Below are 23513 nucleotides of genomic sequence, written 5' to 3'. Positions count from 1 at the left end.
TTAAGTTGAAAGTTTACAAGTATAAACACTTTTAAAAATTAGTTGAACAACTAAATTGTGTTTCTAAAAATAAAACCTACCTGCCTATTTCCTAAGCCAAGCTCATAGAACCATAAAAATAAATATGTTGGGAATTGCATCTGTGATGGTCAAGAAAAGAGCTACCCATTCTAATTCCACGTCCTACCTCAGGCTCTGTAGCCCAGTTGATCACAGCGCTTCAGATATTCATTTACTTTTTAAATATGAGGGGAAGTATTTCAGATCCCTCTACCATCCTCTGAGTGAAAATACTTTTAATACTACTAGCAGTTACGATGGACCTCAGTTTTTTTTTAATCCCCCTGTTCAGGAAATAAGCCCTTCTCATTTCTGCCATTTGATCCTCCCAATTTTATACATCTCAAGACTAGAAAACAACCCAAGCTTATCCAATCTTTCCTCCATAGCTACAATTTTCCAGGCTTAACATTATCTCTTGTAAGACCGACCTGGGCTCCCACAATCCAGGCTATTCATATGGTACGGTATTGAAGGATTACTCTACCAATAGAGATGCAATGGTAACCGGAAGCCTGTCTGGTTTTATCAATGTAACAGATAATGTAGTCCTAATTTTAAAAAGAAGTAGGAAGTGTTCTTCCTCCAGTTCTTGCCAATGTTTTTCTGGCAACCGACACTTAGAACATTATCTGGTCTGCAATCTCTCCATCACTTCAATCACTTTCAGTTACTTGGCCCAGATCACTTTATTTTCACTATGGGTTTAGTGTTTATACATTTTCATCCCCTTCCAGGAAGTCCTTAATGTTCTGCTTCTTTCTAGACAACAGACCTCATCAGTTCCCCTTCATCACCATCTTTCCTCACCTGGTAGAACTAGTTCTTACTCTCAAGTTTGACTTAGGTTTCTCCCACTTTCTCCAAACTAAAGGTGAAGCCTCGGACAGTTGCATGGGCCCCAATTAAACATGCCTTTTCAGCAGTTATATGGGACAATCCATGTTTCAAGCCTTCACTAGTAACGCCTTGGCTTCCTGCATATGGCGTGCACGCAGTAGCTTCATTTCGGGTACAGTGAACCAGATGCCCGATATGTTAACTCCACCTGCTCTCCTTGCTGATCTCCAGGGTCCCAAGCTTAAACCTCTCAGGCTGGGGATTGCCCTGCAGGTGATAGGGCATGGTCCTCAATTTCTCAACTCCCAGCATGCCCAGTAACTCGTAGATGAGTCTACTCTCGAAGTCCCATCCCTGGTCACTATGTATCCGCCTGGGGAAGGCCATAATGCATGAAATACTTCTCCCATAACACTTTTGCCACCGTAGTCGCCTTCTGGTCCTTGATAGGAAAAGCCTGAGCATATCCAGTGTAGTGGTCCGTGTTGCTGGCATCGGGTTCTATAGACAGGAAATCCATACACACCAGGTCCAGGAGCCCTGCACTCTGCAGGTATGACAGAGGAGCTGCCTGCACAGGCAGTGTCTTCCAGCGTATGCAGCGAATGCACGACTTGCAGTACTCTTCAACCTCCAACTTCATTCAGGGCCAGAAAAACCATAGGTCTTGTCCACCCCCAAATGTCCAGGATCATCATGAAGTGAACTCAACGCAATGCTCCGATACTTCTCAGGCAGAACCAGCTGGCAAGGCCGAGGTCGGTCCGGGGCTGACATGACCGGTATAAAATTTGGTTCTTTAACTTCAAACGAGGCTATTCTCTCAGTAATGGAGGTACTGAAGCTGGTTTTGTCTTCTCCGCCTGCGCCATATCCCCCTTTCCAAATACATACCAGATAGTGCCAGTGCCCGGATCACCTCACTGAGCAGCTGCCACTCCTCCAGAACTCAATTCCGGCAGCTGCTTGCTCTTCAGAGCAGTCAGGTTACAGTAAACTGGAGGTAGGGCATCATCAGAAGCCCCCAAATGATCCACTGCTCAATCCGCCCTTTCCTTTTCGTCGGCCTTCACGGTGATGGCAAACTGACACATGGCCTTTATAACCCTTATTTTGTTGTGTGGTTAGTAGAGAAACCAAATATAAAAGACAAAGACGCCACTCTTGTTAAAGTTAACAGTTTGTGCACAAAAATCTTTGGAGCTCACGCCTCCGGTGTTCCTCCTCAATGACCTCCGCCGAAACGTTGCCAACCGCTGGACCCTTGAATTCCCGTAGACTCCGTCCGGTGATCACCGAGCACTCCCCGCACTCGTTCTACCTCCTCACTCGCCTCGACCGAAAAACCACAAAAGCTCGGTTCCCAGACAAACAAGATAGAATAATGTGTCTCTCATTTGGTTAGTTCCCTGTTATCTGTAGTTAAAACCCAAATATCGCAGCTACAGAGAAACTATTACATCAGCAGTTAGCATTACAGAGACGCCATTTCATTAGCCTTAGCAGTTAACATTACCAAGAACCCTACATGTGTTAGTTGGTATGTGTTCTAAGACTGGGGCTCTCAGTACATGTGTGATAAACAAAACAAAATGGTATGTGAGAGTTTCCAATTAATTCTGGCAGCTATTACTGCGTTGAATCAGATAGATTTTAATTGGAAACTTAAGCTTCAGGTAGCGATAAATGAATAGAAACTAAGTAAAATTGTTAGTTGATTTCTCCCTGCTGAGGTGTATATTTTGAATGATAAAGAATTGGTTGAATTGGAAGCTACTACCTATTATAACTTTGATTTGATTGCATCCCTAACAGGGACAGCATCTGCCAAGAGATCTAGTGTAGACAAATTGAAGGAAGTGCATGAAAAGTATCAGGAGGAGAGATTGAAGGCACAGGAGGCCAGACTCAGTAAAAAACTAGAGGTAAGATTATTGTTATACCTTCTTACCTTGACTGTCCTGCCAGTCTTTGATTAGGGCAATAAGAAAGTTGTCTGTATATACTACTCCAAAATCAATTTGCTATCCACAATATTCATTGTTTAATTTGGAAAACTGTTGAGGAAATTAAGTATATGGTTATTCAAAGGACTTGATCTAGCTTTATTCTTTTTGTTTCTGTTCCATTGCTGGAAGATCCTTCATATCACCCTCAACTTATTCTTAAGGCCCTTTGCATTGCTATATTGCTTCTGACGTTCACAAGTTTTTGAAAAGTATGTAGCTCATTCCACACTCTCACCACCTTCTGAGTGAAGAAATTCCCCCCTCATGTTCCCCTTAAACCTCTCACCTTTCACTCTTAAACCATGGCCTCTGGTTGTAGTCCCACCCAACCTAAGTGGCAAAAATCTGCTTGCATTTACCCTAGATCCTTCATACCTCTGTCAAATCTCCTCTCAATCTTCTATGTTCCAAGCAATAAGGGCCTAACCTATTCAATCTTCCCTCATAACTTAGGTCCTCCAGTCCTGGCACCATCCTTCTAAACCTTCTCTGTACTCTTTCAACTTTACTGACATCTTTCCTGTGGGTAGGCAGCTGAAAGTGCACATGACACTCCAAATTAGGTCTTACTACTGTCTTATAGAATTTCAACATAACATCCAAACTTACCTTGATTTATGAAGCCCAAGGTGCCAGAAGCTTTCTTCATGACCATATCTACCCATGGCACCACTTTCAGTGAATTATGGTCCTGTATTCATGGAAATGGATGACCAAAGCAGAGGCTCGGCATCTGTAGAAAGAGAAACCATTTAATGACTGGGCTTGGGACTTGTGCTGACGAGAATAATGTTGTGCGGTGCCCAGTGGAGTGGCCAGTAATATCTTTTTTTTTCCAGAATTCTGTTCCGGGTTGGATGGCATTGATCAATTTCATTTCTTTCCTTTCCCCAGTCACGGTTGAACAACATAAAGCAACTGTCCACAATTGCCTTGGCCTTGGGGGTAGAGCATACCCGGAATGAGCTGCTCCCACTTCTGACTGGTAGGTACAAAGCTGCGTGTGGTTGGGCTGCTTCGGTTTGAACAATCGCCTCTCAGAGTCACCTTGCCACTGATTTCTCGTCTAGATGCAGACACCATTTTCGATGAAGACGAGGCACTGCTGGCATTAGCGGAGCAACTAGGGAGCTTCACGGTGCTCGTTGGCGGACCGGAGTATGTTCACTGTTTGCTGGTAAGAGCGGTCGTACATTTACAAAGCACTGCACAAGACAGACACGCGGTTAATGCCATTGAAGTGGTATTACTGTCTTAATAAAGGTTAATTTCCAGAAGATGATTCTCAAAGCAGCAGGGTTCCACAGGCAATGATAAAGTAAGTGACTTTATAATGAGTCATAGAAAAGTTCAGCACATGTTCCCCTTAAACATTTCACCTTTCACCCTTAACCCATGACCTCTAGCTGCAGTCTCATCCAACCTCAGTGGACAATGACTGCTTGCATTTACCCTATCTAAACCCCTCGTAATCTTGTCTCCTCCTGTCATATCTCTTTGCAATCTTCTATGTTCCAAGATAAAAAGAAGTCCTAACATATTCAATCTTTCCATATAACTCAAGTCCTCCAAACCCGGCAATGGCCCTGTAATCTTTCTTTGTTATGATGGGTTGCATGAATGAGGGGTAAACGGACACATACAGAACCCTCTCTGCTTTTATTGTTTGCAATAAAATCTTTGAGGCAGATGAGGCTTTGTGCCACCCCAACATATTTGTAGGCACGAGAAAGTCTGCAGATGCTGGAAATCCAAATCAACTCTCACAAAACGCTGGAGGAACTCAGCAGCTCAGGCAGCGTCTGTGGAAAAGAGTAAGCGGTCGATGTTTCTGGCCGAGACCCTTCTTCAGGACCTGGTTGAAATATTGGAGGGGTGTATCATTGAGAATTGCTACAGTGAAGTGTAGTTACTCTACCCCTGATCCAGGTTCACCCACGCAGCCTGTTGGAAAACATACACGGACTGATACCGTCCCCCGAACACTGAAACCTCTGCTCTGTATTGACCAAATATACGTTCAACATGAGCCCAACTGGGGGAAACAAAACACAGATTTTAATGCCCAGATGCAATGGTCCTATGCATTAAATATTTATTTAAAATAACATACTTGTATTGTTTTTAAATACCCGTAATGGGGAACAAGATTCTGAAATTAAATAACGAGGGCCTCAGGCTATTACAGGGCATAGATCAAATTGAAATGATTTTCAGTGATCAGTTCATCATAGGACAATTCAGAATTAAAACAATGAAATCAATTTATGAAACCACCAAAGTAGCTCGATCAATGAGGTTTAACCAGGATGCTGCCTGCTTTAGAGGAAGTGCTGCAACTTTATCAGACTCTGGGTGGGCCACGTCTGGAGTATTGCATGCAGTTCTGATTGTCCCACTATAGGAAAGATGTTGGGGCTTTGGGGTCGATGCGGAAGAGGTTCGCCAGAATGTTGCCTGGTTTAGAGGACGTGTGATCATGAGAGCTGGATAAACTTATGTTGTTTTCTCTGAAGCGCTGGAGGCCGAGGGGAGATCTGCTAGAGGTTTGTAAGATTATGAGGAGCATGTGCATAGATTAAGTAAAGAGGAGTATCTGTTTCCCAGGATTTAAATGTCTAATACCAGAGGTATGCATTAAAGGTGAGAGTGGGTAGGTAGGTTCAAGGGGGATGTGAGGGGTAAGTTTTTTTTACCATCAGAGTGGTGGATGCCTGGAATACATTGACTGGTATGATGGTAGAGACTTTTCAGAGACTTTTGGATAGGCGCATGGGTATGAAAAAGATGGAGGGAGATGGACATTGTGTAGGTAGGAGGGATTAGTTCTTGGTGGTTTTTGATTTTCTTTTTAGCTGGTTCAGCACAACATTGTGGGCCGAATGGCCTGTTTCTGTACTTTACTATTCCATGTTTTACTTTATTGATTGCAGTGGTTTCAAATTAGACATTCCAGCGTCAGTATGTTGCGTATAGAGTGTGTACGTTCTTTTGTATTGATACTCCTTTCAAAACTGTTTTCTTTTTGTGTAAAATTACCTGCGAGTACAGGCAGAGAATTCTTAAAGCATTTACGTAAGGAATCCAATTTGCTCATGTGTGGGTGGGGGCTGTATATAAAATATCACAAACTTTTAGCAGTGTTTCTTGAAGAACGCTGAGATGGCGTGGCTTTGTATTATAGAAAATAGCAATTCAGAAACGTTTTCTCGGAGCCCCTGTGATGCCTGCAATTCTAAACTGAAACGTGGGCACAGTTGTTGTTTGAATAGTTATATAAGATATAGGTGCAGAGTTAGGCTATTTGGCCCATCGATCCATTTTCCCCTCTCAGCCCCAATCTCCTGCCTTCTCCCTGTATCCTTCCATGCTGCGATTAATCAAGAGTCTTATCAATTTGTCTTTCAATCATGGCTGATCCTTTTTTCGCCTCCTCTGCCCCACTCCCCAGTCTTCTCCCAGTAACCTTTGATGCCATGAACCTATCAAGAACCTATCAATCTCTGCCTTAAATATACCCAATGACTTGATCTCCACAGCCACCTGTGGCACAGAATTCCACATACTCACCACCCTCTGGCTAAAGAAATTCCTCATCATTTTCATTCTAAAAGCATATCCCTCTATTCTGGGGCTGTGCCCTCTAGCCTTAGACTCCCCTGCCATAGGAAACATCCTCTCCACATCCACTCTATTCAGACCTTCCAACATTTGATAGGTTTCAATGAGGTCTCTTCTCATTCTTCTGAACTCCAGCGAGTACAGGCCCAGAGCCATCAAAGGCTCCTCACGTGACAAGCCTTTCATTCCCAGTATTATTTTTGTGAATCTCCTTGAAACTCTGCACACTGTCAGCACCTCCTTTCTTAGATGAGGGGCCCAAATCTCCTCATAATACTCTAAATGATACCTCACCAATACATTATAAAACCTTAACATTACATCCCTGCTTTTATATTCTAGTCCTCTCGAAATGACTGCTAACATTGCATTTGCCTTCCTCAGCCTGCAAGTTAACCTTTAGTGAATGCTGCACGAGGACTCCCAAGTCCCTTTGCACCTCGGATTCTTGAATTTTCTCCCAATTTAGAAAGTAGTTTACACTTTTATTTCTTCTAACAAAGTGGATGACCATGGACTTCCCTCAAACTTTGGCAAAATTATTCTGACAGGCAGCTTCATGTTTATTTGCATATTAAAACCTCATAGGATGAACAATTATTGGTACTTAATTTGAAGATGAAATAGTAATTACTGGTAATTAGGAATGTGTCAGTGTAATTTCCATTTAATATTAGTACAGAGTTTTCTGGTTAGGAACCTTGGGAATTTCTGTGATTGAGAAAATATGTCCTTTGATTTATACAGTTTTTGGTAGTTTGTGTTTTGTCCTCCAGCACGGCTCTATATTCTTCTGCCTTTAAATGTTTCTCTGTCTCATTTTCTTTATGAGAATTCCTAATTCTCAGCAATGTAAGAATTTATCTTAAAGATTGTTTCTAAATATTGTGTTTCTTAGAAGTAGAGTAAAAAGAAGATGTGTTTCAGTTTAATTCTTTCCCACTAATCAGCCTCCCTTGGAGAACCTGGCAACGGTGGAAAAATCGGTAGTACGAAATAAAGCCATCGATTCACTGCGAGCCATCTCCCACGAGCACTCTCCTGCAGACCTAGAAGTCCACTTTGTGCCACTGGTCAAGCGCCTGACTTGTGGTGACTGGTTCACGTCCAGGACTTCGGCATGCAGCCTTTTCAGTGTCTGCTACCCTCGGGTATCCAGCTGTGTAAAGACCGAGCTGCGTCAGTAAGTACTTTCCTCCCTTGGAATGCTGGAGATGAACATGATTGAAGTTGGCTAGGAATATTACAGTATTATTGTAGAAAATCTACATCCTGTAGTATCGCTCATTATGTACCGAGTTGTATGGTGTGGGCGATCGTGGGTCTTTCCGTGGACAGGATTGTTCTTGGCGAAGTTTTCTACACAAGTGGTTTGCCATTGCCTTCTTTCTGGGCAGCGTGTGTCTTTACAAGACGGGTGACCCCCAGCCCATTATCAATACGCTTCCGAGACTGTCTGCCTGGTGTCAGTGTCAGGAGTTGACATCTGCACCTGCTGCTCATACAACCGTCCACCACCTGCTCCCACGGCTTCACGTAGTCCTGATCGGGGAGGCTAAGCGGGTGCTACACCTTGCCCTAGGGTGACCTGCAGGCTAGTGGAGGGAAGGAGTGCCTTACACCTCCTTTGGCAGGGACGTATTTCCTTCCTGCCACCCAATTTCGGTATAATTTGGTTTTATTGGCGATAACATGCTACCACCATGGTGGACGGGACCTTGTTTTAACTGAGTGGGTAGAAGTTTCTAGTTTAGAGAATAATCAGCCCCAAAATAGCACAGAAAGTGTGGCATTTTTGTTTTTAATGACATAAACTGAAGGTTTTTTGTGTGTTTTTAGTGAGGAAGGAGCAAAAGCCGAGGTGCATCATAGTCGAGTGGTGCTCATCGCTTACTCTCGGCTGTGGGGTTGAAGTGGCCTTGTCATTTACAAAGGCGTGCTCTTTTTGAGAGCCGTGTCTTGTCAAGCCTGTTGCTCTGCTTCAGGGCCATTTTGATTAATCTGGCGCGCAGAGGATTTCACTTGTTCGGAGGTGTTTGAGTTTTGTCGGACGAGAAGGTTGCTTTGGTAACTGTGTGCCCCTGCAGTCCACAACCAATGGCTCTGTTCTGCTCCAAGTGCAGGAGTCCCACATCTGGGGTTCACTTCCAGCCGCTTTACTCCCTGAATTAAAATTTTTTGTGGCGTCATTTGTGTAAACTTTCAGATACAGTCAGTTGTTTCAGAAAAAGAGAGGGCTGTATGGTGGGGAAATTCTAGGCAGCTTCTAGAGTAGGTTACGTGGTCAGCACAACATTGTGGGCTGAAGGGTCTGTAATGTGCAGTAAATTTCTATATTCTGTTGCTATCTTGAAGTATTTCTCAGGATAAAATCTGAATACCACAAATATTGGATTTTTGGGTGGTGTGGTGGAGATGCGTCTCTACCAAAGGAGGTGTAAGGCTTCCTTCTGCTGGTCTGCAGGCCACCCTTGGGCAAGGTGTAGCTCCTGCTTCGATACCATCGACCCCTCCCGACCGCCCCCGCCCCGATCAGGGTCAGGTGAAGCCATGGGGTCAGGTGGTGGATGAGCAGCCGGTGCAGATCACAAGTCCCGGTTATGCGACACCTGACGCCAGGTAGACAGTTTCTGAAGTGCATTGATAATGGGCTGGGGGTCACCCACCTTGTAAAGACACACACTGCCCAGAAGGCGGAAATGACAAACCACTTCTGTAGAAAACTTTACGGAGAACAATCAGGGTCATGGAAAGACCGTGACCACCCATAGCATATGACACAGCACATAATGATGATGGGTTTAGCAAAATATTTTAGTAGCTTCTGATTTAGAAACATTAATTGCAAAAATGTCAATTTTTAGTGCTTGTATTTCTGCTTGCGAATTGTTAAGTTCTGCATCAATGGGCGACTACTCCTATGTGACCTTTAATTTTATTTTTTCTGCAGACTTTTCCACAGCTTGTGCTCAGATGACACACCAGTGGTCCGCCAGGCAGCAGCATCAAAGTTGGGTGAATTTGCAAAGGTTGTGGAGCTGGAGTTTTTGAAAAGTGACATTATACCCCTCTTCACTTCCCTGGCTTCTGATGAGCAGGTATGTAGTTGTAGAGCAGATACTGGGGTGGCAGCAGGAAGTCGAATTGAAGTGGGTGGCCATTGGGATACCCCGGCTGTCGCAGCGGAACCAGAGAAGGTGCTCGTTGAAGAAGCCGCCCCCCCAACCCCATCTGTGTTGGTCCTCCGATGTCGAGGAGGCCACGGCAGGAGCTCCAGATACAGCGAATAGCCCCGAGAGGAAAGCACCGCTTCGCCTGCAAGAACTGTTTGCAGCCCTGAACGGAGGCAAATGGGCGAGTGTAGACCTTGTCTTGCTTTCGGGGAGAGCGACAAGGATGAATGAGTGGCGTGGAACCCTGAAGGGTGGGGTGGGGAAAGTGGGGTGTGATTAGTGGCAGAGGCCCCTTGCAGATAGCGGAGGATTGAGATTAGTCTAGGAGTCTATTGTGGGTGGTGGGGGCTACAGACACTGCTGCGCTGGAAAGGCTTGTGGGGTGGGAATGCAGGTGACGTGGATGAGGGAAGCGTGGATTATAGTGAAGAAAGGTGATCTTATTCCCCATGGCTTGTCATGATTTATCTTGCTGAAGCTGCTGCTGTCACCTTGGCTTTATGTCACATGTGTATCAATTGCTTGTACTGAGGAGCCTCTGTATCCCACACGTCATGGCAGTGTGTGAAATAACGGAGAGCACTTGGCTCGTTCCGGTAACAGGCTGTCTGTCATTCCGCTCACTGGAGCAATTCCCCCCCCCCCACCCCACATTACCGCTTGCATTTTACTGTATGGATGAGCTGGAGGTGGGAAAGATTAGTACGGATGGTGTGTCCGTGGCAAAGAACTGAGTTGCATCCGGTTAATACGTCCATGTACTCAATATGCTACGCCTTGTTAATGCCACTTCCTGCTTGCAAAGTTTCTGTTGTTGTAGTCTGCACCATCTGTTCACCTTTGTAACCGGGGTTCACAACCCTCTTTTACGCCATCGACCCCCTACCATCAACCGAGGGGCCCCAGGTTGGGAGCCCCTGCTTTATAAACTTCCTTTGTCCACAGCAGATGGAAGCAGTGCCTGTCAATCTATTGGCATGATTACACCATTCCAGTACTCCAGCTGGAGATGCTCCTCCAAGAAGGTGGTTATCTTGAGGCTTTTGCCTGAAGAGCGAACTGTTTAATCAGTGTGTGTCCTTTCATATTCCTCCAACCTAAAGTATCCCGGGCAAAAGGCTTGACGCAGTCCGCAGTATCCTCGTGTACTAAGGAGCCAGAGTCGTACAGAAATGGTACGCTGAAGGGGAGCTGGGATGGACACTTTGACCCTCACCTAGCTTCTGGTTAACGGTTGGACGTGTGCTCCTTGGTGTTGAGTAAGCTTCTCTTCTGGTTACTGTCCAGTGACTCCTGGAAATAAACCTTCACATCTGTAGCCAAGGAGATGTTCACACTTGCTCCAGGTTCAGACCCCACCAATGATGGCTAGCGTATCAAAACAAGGATGTAATGTTCACATTTTATAAGGCTTCACTTGGAATATTGAAGGTAGTTTTGGGCCCCTTATCTAACAAAGGGTTTGCCAAGACAGGAGTGGGTTCAACGGAGGGTCACGAAAGTGATTGAAAGGTCCAGGATTGAAAGGCTTGTCGTTCAAGGAGCATTCGATGGCTCTGTTCCTGTAGTCATTTGAATTCAGAAGAATGAGGGGGAGGGATCTCATTGTAACCTGTCAAATACTAAAAGGCCTCTAGAGTGGATATGGGGAGGATGTTTTTTATGGTGGGACAGCCTAAGACCAGAGGAAGCAATCTCAGAGCAGAGGTTTGTCCATTTAGAATGGAGATGAGGAAGGATTTCCTTATCCAGAGAATCTGTGGAATTCATTGTCACAGAGGAGAAGTCATTGGGTATATTCAGGGCAGAGAGGTTGATAGATTCTTGATTAGTCAGGGCATGAGAAGTGACCTGGTTGAAGCGTGTAAGATGATAAGAGGTATTAATCGTGTGGATAGCCGGAGACTTTTTCCCAGGGCTGAAATGGCTAACATGAGGGGGCATAGTTTTAAGGTGCTTGAAAGTAGGTATAAGGGGGACATCAGAGGTAAGTTTCTCACCTAGAGAGTGGTGGGTGTGTGGAATGCACTGACAACAAAGGTGGTAGAGATGGATACAGGGTTTTTTAAGAGACTCTTAGATAGGTACATGGAGCTTCGGAAAATAGAGGGCTATGCGGTAGGGAAATTCTAGGCAGTTTCTCGAGTAGGTTACTTGGTCGGCACAACTTTGGGGCTGGATAGCCTGTAAAGTGCTGTAGATTTCCCTGTTTCGATGAAGAGATATGGGGAGAAGGCAGGAGATTGGGCTGAAGGTGAAATGGATCAACCATGATGAAATGTCAGAGGAGACTCGATGTGCCAAATGGCCTAATTCAGCTCCTACATCCTACGGTGAAAAGTGACCACTTGGGTGATTAGCTTGGAGATTCACTCAGCAGAGAATGGTGCTTCAAGAGCAGGAGAAAGAAAATTGATTTATCAATAAATTTTTGCACTGTCATGACATTTGCTAATATACTAATCCAAGGAATGCTTCCATCAAAGGTTGCATGTTGATACACTCCAAATTTCCATTCCAGTACTTGTATCCTGGGAAGATTCCAGCACACATTGCAAAGTAATGAAACCTGTTGCTACTTTCTAGGTGATCTGAACGGATATCATCTGGGAAACAATTGTTATATTGTCAGTATTTATTTTTATGATTTTTTTGATGAGATTAGTTCTTCCTAATGTTAACTTCAGGAAATTAATTTTGTTTTTTAATGAAGAACCAGCTCAAACCCGGTTTGAACATCTTTTTCACAGGATTCGGTGAGGCTGTTGGCAGTTGAGGCTTGTGTGAGCATAGCCCAGCTGCTGCCCCAGGAAGACCTGGAAGCGTTGGTGATGCCGACCCTCCGGCAGGCAGTGGACGATGAATCCTGGCGTGTTCGCTATGTGGTGGCAGACAAATTTTCTGAAGTACGTGTTATTGCTAAAGCACAAAGTGCATTTCTTTGGTATGATGGTATGGTGCATTTATGTTTTAAAACTAGTCTTTAAGTTTTCTGTTCCAGTTGGAATCCCTTCTGATTCTGTCAAAAGTCATGAAAACACGATTAGTTCCTCTAATATAGTTTTAAAAAATCATTAAATCAAGCACCTGCGTATTTTTAATATAATTGACTGACATGCCAAAAGGTGCTGAGATTTCTTTCCAGATTCATTTAATTAGCCTGTTTTTAAACATGGACCTGAAATAGAACAAAGTTGGTCTGAATTGAGCTCAGATCTTTTTCAGTGTATCTGAAGGATAATCCTGTGACAGGGGTTTAAAACAAACTTGTTGGCATAGTGCCAGGGATCTGGGGATTCAGCACGTGCACAGGTTGATGACACTGATATTTTTCACTTTTGACTGGAGGAAGTTAAGGGGAACTTCAGTTCTGTTTAAAAATGAGCCGGAAGGTTGAAAAGCCAGGACGATCCTCAGAGACTTTGACACTCAGGAACTTGAAATTACTCACCCTTTCCACAGTCCCCTTGATTAGGACTGACGTATGTTCCCTTGACTTCCCCTTCCTGACGTCCACAATCATTGGTTTTACTGTCATTGTGGTAAATTTTGTGATGTAGGGCATTAATTAATTAATTTAATTAAAATTTTGATGGACTGGACTTCGCTGGTTCCTTCCCACTGCTGACTTCACACAAACCAGGTATGGTGTAGGGAGGTGGTGATTCAACTTCACCCTCCTGTGGTCCACAATCAGTTCCTTGGTCTGACTGACAAAGTGCCAGATTGTTGCCACACCACTCAACCAGCTGATCTATCTCACTCCTCTTCGGCCCCTTGTCACCATCTGAAATTCTGCCAACAATAGTTGTGTCATCGGCAGATTTATAGCCCTGAAGAGCAGTCTTGGCCCGAAACATCGACTGTTTATTTCATTTCCATAGATGCTGCCTGGCCTGCTGAGTTCCTCCAGTATTTTGTGTTAAGTTTCCAGCATCTGCAGAATCTCCTGTGTGTTTATGTTTTTTGAACCAGATGGTCTTTGTTCTCAGTATAAAACTTGTTGCCTCAGGCTTCCTCCTGGTGCTCCGGTTTCCTCGCACAGTCCAAAAGCATTCCGGTTAGTAGGTTAAAGAGTCATTGTAGATTGTTGCACAAGTTGGTGGGTTACTGGCGGTGCAGTTTGAAGGGCCGGAACAGCTTGTTGCGTTCTGTGTCTCCAATTAAATCTATGCCCTTTAGTCTTAGGCTTTCCCAGCCTGGGAAAACACTCGGATCAACTGAAATCTCCGTGCTTTTCTCACCACAATGTAATACAAGTCCTCAAAATAAAGGCACATTGCCTACATAGGTTAATTGCAAACATTAACAATCAGGTTAACATTATTTAACAATTAAGAAGCATTATTTAATGATTAAATAACATTATTTAGTTGTTTCTTTTGACCTGAGAAATTAGCTGATTACAATTGCTCACGTTGTTGTCTGTGTACCATACTTTCGGATTCAGAGCCATCAACGACAATATTTTCTCAACTTTGCCTTTCTTTAAAAATTTAAAATTCCGTCTCTTTAGGCCAGGAAAATCTGGTCCCACCCCAAAGCATTGAGATTAAATCTTTCTGTTCTGTATGAGTGTAAAATCTGTACTGAAGCAGCTGGTTTATCTGTGGATATTTTATCAAGGATAGATCATTACAGCTGTTTTACCTGGGTAACACTAAAGAATGCTGCTTCTAAATGGACACCATTTATCTGACCATTCCCTTTTTCTCCCCACTCATTTATTTCTTTACCAGAGCATGGGGTATCCACTCATTGATAAACATGTGAACACAATGGCAACATTTCTCTGGGTTTCTTTCCTCTTACCCCATGGCTTCACGTGACCCTGATTGGGGGGGTGGGGTTGGCTAAGCAGGTGCTACACCTTGCCCAAGGGTGACCTGCAGGCTAGCGGAGGGAAGGAACGCCTTACAGGTCTCTTGGTAGAGATGTATTTCCACCCTGCCACCCATGATAAAATTACATAATTAAAAACTGTAAACCTGATCGAAAATTAAAGCAAATTACAGATGGACCAGTGTTCAAAAGCACACAGAAAACACAGCCATTTTGTCATCTTAGGATTGTTACCCTTGGAACAGGCAAAGACGTTATATTGTCTGTCTTTATACGATAACTAACCCGTGTTCAAAAATAAGCTCCATATAAGGTAACACACACAAAAATGCTGGAAGAACTCAGCAGGTCAGGCTGCATCTATGGAAGTGAATAAACAGTTGACGTTTTGGGCCAAGACCTTTCATCAGGACTGGAAAGGAAGGGGAAATATGCCAGAACAAGATAAAGGTTGCCAGAGCACTTGTGAAATTGGCACCAACCCATTATTGGAAAACAATTGCATTAGAACGATACAGAGTTTATTGTATTTATAAAGTTCTGCTATCATTGCTAATGACAGACCATCACAAAAGGCACTTTCTATGCTCAAGATCACGTATAAACTAATCTTGCAATGAAGTCTGTAGCTAAAGTATAGTTCAGATTTTTAATTTTGAAGTTCATATTTTCAGAGTACATACATGTCACCACATAAAACCCTGAGATTCATTTTCCTGTGGACATACTCAGCAATTTCTATAGAATAGTAACTGTAAACAGGATCAATAAAAGATAAAGTACAAATGCAAATATAAATAAATAGCAATAAATAACAAGAGTATGAAATAACAAGATAAAGAGTAATTAAAGTAAGATCATTGCTCGTGGGAACATCTCAATTGATTAAGTGTACTGATCCCCTGTAGTTCAAGATCCTTATGGTTGAGGGGTAATAACTGTTCTTGAACCTGGTGGTGTGGGTCCTGAGGCTCCTGCAGCTTCTACCAGATAGTTGAGGGGTAATAGCTGTTCTCGAACCTGGAGGTGTGGGTCCTGAGGCTCCTGTACCTTCTACCTGATGATTGAGGGGTAGTAACTGTTCTTGAACCTGGTGGTGAGGGTCCTGAGGCTCCTGCACCTTCTACCTGATGGCAGCAGCGACACGAGCGTGGAAAAGAAAGATGGTGTTGTCTTTGTGATTCCTCTGTTCACGTGTTAATGCACAGATTGCTGCTATTGAAACCCACTCTATCTTTGTTACTCATTTGGTTTCTCTTGCCTTTAAAGCTTCAGAAAACCGTGGGTCCTGAAATTGTGGAAAATGATCTGGTTCCTGCTTTCCAAAACCTGTTGAAAGATTGTGAGGCTGAAGTGCGAGCAGCTGGGGCCAACAAAGTTAAAGGTTGGTTGGGAATTCTCATTCTTGTCTTTTCCATCCGGTTTAAGATGTTGTTGGTGAAGCACAGTGACAACTTTCTGGCAGCAGAAACAACTATCAATTACTTCATTAATAGACTCTTGTTCTGGGCAATGACACTGCAATCTGTGCCTGTAACTTTCCTAGTGGAGACGAGGCCTTTGATCCAGCTGTACAACCTGGCATTTTGCAGTGCAGTCCTGAACATTATTTGCTTACTTTTCTTGTCTGCACAATTTGTCTTTTTTTCCTGCGCATTGTGTGATTGATGGTTTTCTGTCTTTAATGGGTTCTGTTGGGTTCCTTTGCTTTGTGGCTGCCTGTTAGGAGACAAATGTCAAGGTTGTGTATAGTATGGATGGTGGTTGCACATTTTGTCTGACAATGACAGGAAACCTGTGCGGGAGAGTTTTTAAAATGGAAAAGCCTTTGCACTGTGGCAGTTCCACTCTCTTGGCCTCAGAAGTCCGGGTCCAGTGGTATGAACAAGCGCCAGAAGAAACAGGGGTCTTCTTGTTTGCAGTGGATGACCAGGACGCTTTCTGTGTCTTTTCATGCCCCTCGCTCTCCACAGTGCGATGCAGAGCCACCTTCCTGGCCGTTGGGCTTTACTGTAGATCGCACCCGCCCAGTCCGCTGAGGCTGACTTTGCATGCTAGGACTGGCTTGTCCGAATCTCACTGGAGTATGAGACTGCTGTCACGTGCAAATGGCTGCTTGCAGCCACAGGGGAGAGATGAGTGTCCGGTGGGGAGCAAAGGTGAGTGAGCTGCCCCAGAATGGACACGACAAGCCCCTTCACCAGAGGTGCGACCCCTTCCCTGGACACCCCTGAACTTTGAACTCCTGTGAAAGATGTAAACAAGGTTGAAAGAATGCAGAGAAAATTTACAAGGATGTTTCCTGGTCTGGAGGACCTGACTTGGAAGGAAAGATTGAATAGGTTAGGACTGTATTCTTTAGAATGCAGAAGACTGAGAGGAGATTTGATGGAGGTACAATATTATGGGGGCGTATGGATGGGATAAATGCAAGCAGGTTTTTTCCACTGAAATTGGGTTGGACTACAACCAGAGGTCATGGGTTAAGGGTGAAAGGTGACAAGCTTAAGGGGAACATGAGGGGAAACTTCTTCACACAGAGGGTCATGAGAGTGGAACGAGCTGCCAGCACAAGTGGTCCATGCAGTTTTGATTTCAATATTTAAGAGAAGTTTGAATAGGTACATGGATAGTAGGAATATGGGGGTGGTGGTGGTGTTATGGACCTGGTGCAAGCAGATGGGAGTAGACAGTTTGAATTGTTCAGAATGGACGAGAGGGGCCAAAGGGCCTTTTCTGCGCTGTGCTTTTCTATGACTCTATTTAATGTGGTACCACATATCCAGGTGACACTTCTCCAAGTGAGAACAGCATGCCAGCATGCCTCCCCTTTGGCATCCTGATCTGATCCCAGAACTGGATGACAGCAAATGGAAAGGAATTGTGTGCCACTTGACTTCATGTTTCGATGGTGGCTGCTCCTTACAAATTGCACTTCATTGCTTGTGCAGAGTCTTGAAAGGTTGTGAGATTGTGAAAAAGAGTGAATGCTGTTCTTTACGTTTGTACCACTGACTGCCTAACCCGAGGCCCTCCGTTGGTCAGGGTCCACCATGGATGTTACGTGCAGCTGTCTACGTGATACGTAAGCCAGGGCAGTATGATATGGAGAGTAAGCTGTTGCCCATGTAGCAGGCTCCCCCTCTCCACGCATCTGATGAGTCCAAAGGATCGGCAGAGACCGATACAGTTTGGTACCAGTGGCATCGCAGGAGTTGCCAGTCAGCGTTGAACTCAACGTAGGATTGCCTCGGAGAATCCGGCTCCGGATTTTTCCCTCGGGGTTTACTCCAGGGAAAATGTACAGATGTACCAAAATTGAACCTGTGCTGACTCTTGATGTTTACACTGTAGGTGCTGGCCTTGCTTTTCCTTGTGCGACTTAAATAGTGCTTCAGAATGTATGTTTTCTCTTCCCACTATCTTGTGAGAAGATACAAATATTAAGGCAGATGCTTTTCAGCAATTGCTTAATCTGTTAAACTTTATTGATTTATCATTGTGGTGAGAGTGTGGAACGAGCTGCCAGCGCAAGTGGTGCGTGCAAGCTCGATTTCAACGTTTAAGAGAAGTTTGGATGGGTACGCAGATGGTAGTGGTATTGAGGGCTATGGTCCAGATGCAGGTTGATGGGAGTAGGCAATTTAAATGGATCGGCACAGAATAGATGGGCTGAAGGGCCTATTTCTGTGCTGTACTTTTCTCTGACTCCATTGTTTTGTTTGAGAATAACTCTCTAACATGCAGTACTCTATCTTGCAGATTTCTGTGAAAACTTGCCAGTAGATTGCAGGGAGACTGTCATAATATGTCACATCTTGCCGTATGTTAAGGTAATATGCCTTCTCAAATTCTTGGCTGGTTATACAGTCTATCTAAAATTAATGTAGCAACTCATCTCATTCACTTCAGGAAAAAGTCCCTCAGTATTTTGGGTGGGTCTGAAACGAGGATTCAGGCACCATTTATCAGTGTGAACTGCTTGTAACTGGAAAAGCTCAGTGTCCAAGCACAAGTCACATCTTGCCCCCTCTCCCGTCCCATTCTCCTCTCCTGTCCCATCCCCCTCTCCCACTCCCTCCCCATCCCCCTCTCCTGCTCCCTCCCCCTCTCCCAAAGGGCTGAGTTCTGCCGAAGGGTTTTGGACTGAAATGTCGACTGTCCTTTTCTCCATAGGTGCTGCCTGGCCTGCTGAGTTCCTCCAGCATCTTGTGTGTGTTGCTGGTTTTTTAACATGGTGTTGGCTGCATGGAGTGATGGTAGAGGCAGATATATCGGGGACTTTTAATGACGTTTAGATAAGCACACGAATGTGAGGAAAACGGAAGAATATGGACATCGTGTAGATTAGATTGCCCACTTGATTAGGAATTTAAGTATAACATTGTGGGTTATGGGGCCGGTTCTGTTCCATGATTTATATAAGCTAGAATATCAAACTGTAAAAGAAATTATTTAAGAATGATCCATGACTGACCAGGTGGATCATAAGAACGTGGAGCAGGATGGCATCATGACTGAGATATCTAATGACAAACAAGAGAAAATCTGCAGATGCTGGAAATCCGAGCAACACACACAAAATGCTGAAGGGACTCAGCAGGCCAGGCAGCTTCTATGGGGAACAGTACAGTCGACGCTTCTGTAGGTGCTGCCTGGCCTGCTGAGTTCCTCTAGCATTTTGTGCGTGTTGACTGAGATACCTGTCTGGGTTTTCATTTGATCATTTTTTGTGTTTCTTTTCCAGGAACTTGTGTCTGACACCAATCAACACGTGAAGTCAGCTCTGGCCTCTGTTATTATGGGCTTGTCCACCATCCTGGGCAAGGACAGCACTGTTGAGCACCTGCTTCCCCTGGTCTTGGCTCAGCTCAAAGATAAGGTAATTTTATCATGAAGTACAAACTTTAACATACCCCTTGCGTGACTGGTGGCCATCGTGGATAATATTTGATTAGCCTACCGAAATCAGGCAAACACCAATGGAGAGCTTTCTTCTGTGTGCTGTTTGGAAGCTGTTGTCAAGTCCAGAGTGCTGAGGAAAGGTCGCTTATTGTTCATCAGGCGATCAAAAAGTTGGTTGTCGTCTCTGGAACTTGTACATCTGCTGAAGGTGACGAGCAGTCCATGCTCCACCACAAGATACAGGTATCTGGATAAGTGTGCCAGAATGGGACGTGTTGCAACACAGACTGATGTGTCTAGGCTTTTACTCTCACTGATATCGATTCCTGGAAGGGGACAGCAGTTGGCCCATGTTCATCTGCTTTCTTTCCTGTTGACAAACATTGTAACTGCCGTTTGCTTGAAGCTGTGCGGTGATGTCCAGCATTCTAAAGTGTTATAATCACAGATTCTGCAGATGCTGGCAATCCACAGCCACACGCGTGCACACACACATACACACACACACAATGCTGGAGGAACTCAGCAGGTCAGGCAGCATCTATGGAGGGGAATGAACCCTTGGGCTGACACCCTTCGTCAGGACTGGAAAGGAAGGGGGAAGGCACCAGAATAAGAAGGTTGGGAGGATGGGGGGAGTACAAGCTGGTAGGTGATAGGTAGACCAGGTGATGGGAAAGGTTGGTGTGTAGGGGAGGGGAGTTGAAGGCAGGTGATGGGTGGGAAAGGTAAAGGGCTGGAGAGGATAGATAGTAGGGGAATTAAGGGTTATGGGGAAAAGGCAGGTAGATGAAGCTGAGTTTATGGACAGGTCAGCCATGATCTTACTGAATGGCGGGGCAGGCTTGATGGGCCGGATGGCCTACTCCTGCTCCGATTTCTTATGCTTTTATGAATCATGAATGGAATAACAACTGTTTCTTCCACCGGAGTCTCTCGAACTGTTCTTTTAGTTTGAGAGCTTCAGATAAGAGCAAATGTGCAGTGCGTTCTTTAGAAGCAGTGATGTGAGCTGGTTTGTAATCTGAGTGCATATTGGATTAAAGATGAATCGGTTAATGGTGTGATGGAGCTGTTATTTCTCCATCCATCAAGTTCCTTGTTTATTTTGGCGTGAACTTAAACAAAACTGTTGCATGTGCAAATTCTGGATTTTTTAATTTATATGGAAATTTGCATTCTTTCATTATTTTTACAGAATTAAGATTATTTTTAAAAATGTAAAAAAAATCTCTCCCCTCTCCTCTCTTTCCTCAATTCCCCACTCTGAGCTTTTACTTCTCACCTGTCTATTACTTCTCCCTGGGTCCCCACCTCCTTCCATCTCTCCTGTGGTCCACTCTCTTCTCCTCTCCTCTCTCAGATTCTTTCTTCTCCAGCCATTGACCTTTCCCACCCACCTGTCTTCACCTAACACCTTCCAGCTGGCCTCCTTCCCCTCTCCTCACCTTTATATCCTAGCATCTTCTGCCTCCCTTTACAGTCCCGATAAAAGGCCTCGGCCTGAAACACCGACTGTTTACTCATTCCCATAGATGCTGCCTGAGCTGCTGAGTTCCTCCAGCGTTTTGGGTGAATTGCTCTGGATTTCCAATGTCTGCAGACTTGATTCCCTTCATGTGCTACACCCGAAAAGATTCCCCAAATGTCAGAAATGCCTCGATTTTCCAGGCACAGCTGACAGATTCAAAGTGTACATCTTCAAATTGGCAGCTGTTAATTCAAGCCTTGAATTATTTGTTAGTTTGAAATGAAATCAAGAAAAAAGCCTGCCGAATCATGATTTGAACTGTTGGATAATTTAATAGTAATTAGTATCTTGCATCTATTTATGCCAAAGGTGCAGAAAGATTTCTCAAACGCAGAAATTCAAGTGTTTTTCTTTTGTGAAATGCAGCTTTTCACAAAATGACCGTTGTTTCCTCCCATGGCCCTCCCGAGGAGCTCGCCTGCACTCAGGGAGAGTGAACGGACAATAAATTAAGACTCAGGAACAGAATTAGGCCACTCAGCCCATCGTGTCTGCTTAGCCATTCCATCATGGCTGGCTTATTACCCTCTCGGCCCCATTCTCCTGCCTTCTCCCCCGTAACCTTTAACACCCTGACTAATCAAGAACCTGTCACCCTCCACGTTAGGTATACCCAATGACTCGTCCTCCACAGCCTTCAGCGTTGATGGATTCCACAGATCCACTGCCCTTTCCTGAAGAAATTTCCTCTCAGCTCTGTTCTAAATGGACGTCCCTCTATTCTGAGGCTGTGCCCTCTGGTCACAGGAAACCTCCTCTCTGTTCTAGGCCTCTTAATATTCCATAAGTTTCAATGAGATTCACCCCTCTTCCTTCCCGTCTGAACTCCATCGAGGACAGAGCCGGAGCCGTCAAGCACTCCTCCTGTATGTTTCATTCCCAGGATCATACTCGTGAACCCTCTCTAATATCAGCACATCTTAGATAAAGGGCCCAAAGCTGCTCACTATACCCCCAACTGCGTTCTGACCAATGCCTTATAAAGCTTCAGCATTACCCTTATATCTTTTCTAGTCCTCTCAAAATGAATGCCAACATTCCATTTTCTTTCCGTACCACCAACTCAGCCTGCAAGATAACGTTTAGGGAACCCTGCACGAGGTCTCCCAATTTCCTTTGCACGTCTGATTTCTGAATTTTCTGCCCATTTGGAAAATAGTACACGTCTTTACTCCTTCTACCAAAGTGCATGGCCATACGTTTCTGGTAGTAGGCACCCTTCGATCCCGGGGATGATGGGTTTGTGCCTCTGGTGGACTGTGTCCTCTCCTGGGCAGGAAGGTTTGAAGGACCGGCTCTTCCCATGCAGCAGGCTCCCCCTCTCCACATCACTCATGTTGTCGAAGGGAAGGGCAAGCGCCAATACAGCTCGGCACCAGTGTCATCGCAGAGGTTGCCGGAGTGAAGCTGTAAACAACATCAAACTGCCTTAGGGGTTTACCCCCAAAGCCTTTCCCATGGGTGGGCATGACTGCAAGGCAGTGGAGGTTTAAAATCAGGGTTTTCCCTCTCCTAAGCGGGCTGCCGCCCAAGGCTGAGGAATCCTACCTACCAGAAACACTTTCGGTCAGTGCAGTATATTCCAACTGCCACTGCCTTGCTATTCTCCCAATCTATCAAGTCCTTCTACAGACTCTCTGCCCCTCCACCTATCTTGGTATCATCCACAAATGTGACCACCAAGCCATCAATTCCGTTGTCCAGATCATTGACATCTGCTTGAAAAGAAACGGTCACAATACCGACCCCTGTGGAACACTAATGGTCACCTGCAGTCAACCAGAAAAGGCCCCTTTCATTTGCAACTCTTTGCTTCCCGTCAGTCAGGCAATCTTCTATCTTTACTAGGATATCTTCTGTAATACCATGGGCTCTTAACTTGTTAAGGAGTCTCATGTGCGGCATCTTGTCAAACTCCAAGTAAACAACATCCACTGACCCTCCTTTCTCTATCCTGCCTGTAATTTCCCCTTAAGGAAACCATGCACCTTCAAGTACTGGGAGCCTCGTCCTTAATAATGGACTCCCAACATTTTGCCAACCACTGAAGTCAGGCTGAAGGGCCTATAGTTTCATGTCTTTTGCCTCCCTCCCTTCAGAGTGAAGTGACATTTGGAAATTTCCAGTCCTCTGGAACCATTCCAGATTCTAATGACTCTTGAAAGATTATTACTAATGCCTCCCCAATCTCTACAGCTGCCTCTTTCAGAACCCTGCGGTGTAGCCCATCTAGTCCAGGTGACTTGACTACCTTCAAAACTTTCAGCTTCCCAAGCACCTTCTCCTTAATAAAAGCAACTGCACTCACTTCTGCTAACTGACTCTCGAATTTCTGGCATACTGCTCGTGTGACCATAACTTGGACCATAATGTATAGTACTGTGCAAAAGTCTTAGGCTGGTGTATATAGCTAGGGTGTCTGAGTTTTGCACGGTCCTGTAGTAATTCTTATATACTGCACTGTGCTGCTGCTGCCGCAAAAAAAAATCAAATTTCTTGACATCTGTGAGTGATGATAAACCTCGCAGATGT

The 23513-nt window shown here is 44.7% G+C and overlaps 1 protein-coding gene across 1 annotated transcript in view; it reads left to right on the top strand.

The window, feature by feature from the left end:
• The window catches only part of LOC140203620 (serine/threonine-protein phosphatase 2A 65 kDa regulatory subunit A beta isoform-like), an 88184-nt gene that overhangs the window by 34257 nt on the left and 30414 nt on the right, over positions 1-23513 (top strand). Inside the window, exons 5-12 of the mRNA XM_072269668.1 lie at positions 3804-3894; positions 3986-4086; positions 7481-7713; positions 9481-9628; positions 12454-12609; positions 15815-15929; positions 18308-18378; positions 19293-19427. Coding sequence (XP_072125769.1) covers positions 3804-3894; positions 3986-4086; positions 7481-7713; positions 9481-9628; positions 12454-12609; positions 15815-15929; positions 18308-18378; positions 19293-19427 — 1050 coding nt within the window. The remainder of the gene's footprint in view (positions 1-3803; positions 3895-3985; positions 4087-7480; positions 7714-9480; positions 9629-12453; positions 12610-15814; positions 15930-18307; positions 18379-19292; positions 19428-23513) is intronic.

The sequence above is a fragment of the Mobula birostris genome, chromosome 10 (assembly GCF_030028105.1).
Source record: "Mobula birostris isolate sMobBir1 chromosome 10, sMobBir1.hap1, whole genome shotgun sequence".
Classification (NCBI taxonomy): domain Eukaryota; kingdom Metazoa; phylum Chordata; class Chondrichthyes; order Myliobatiformes; family Myliobatidae; genus Mobula; species Mobula birostris.
Note: the sequence above shows the minus strand (reverse complement) of the source record. Positions and strands in the feature narration are given on the sequence as shown.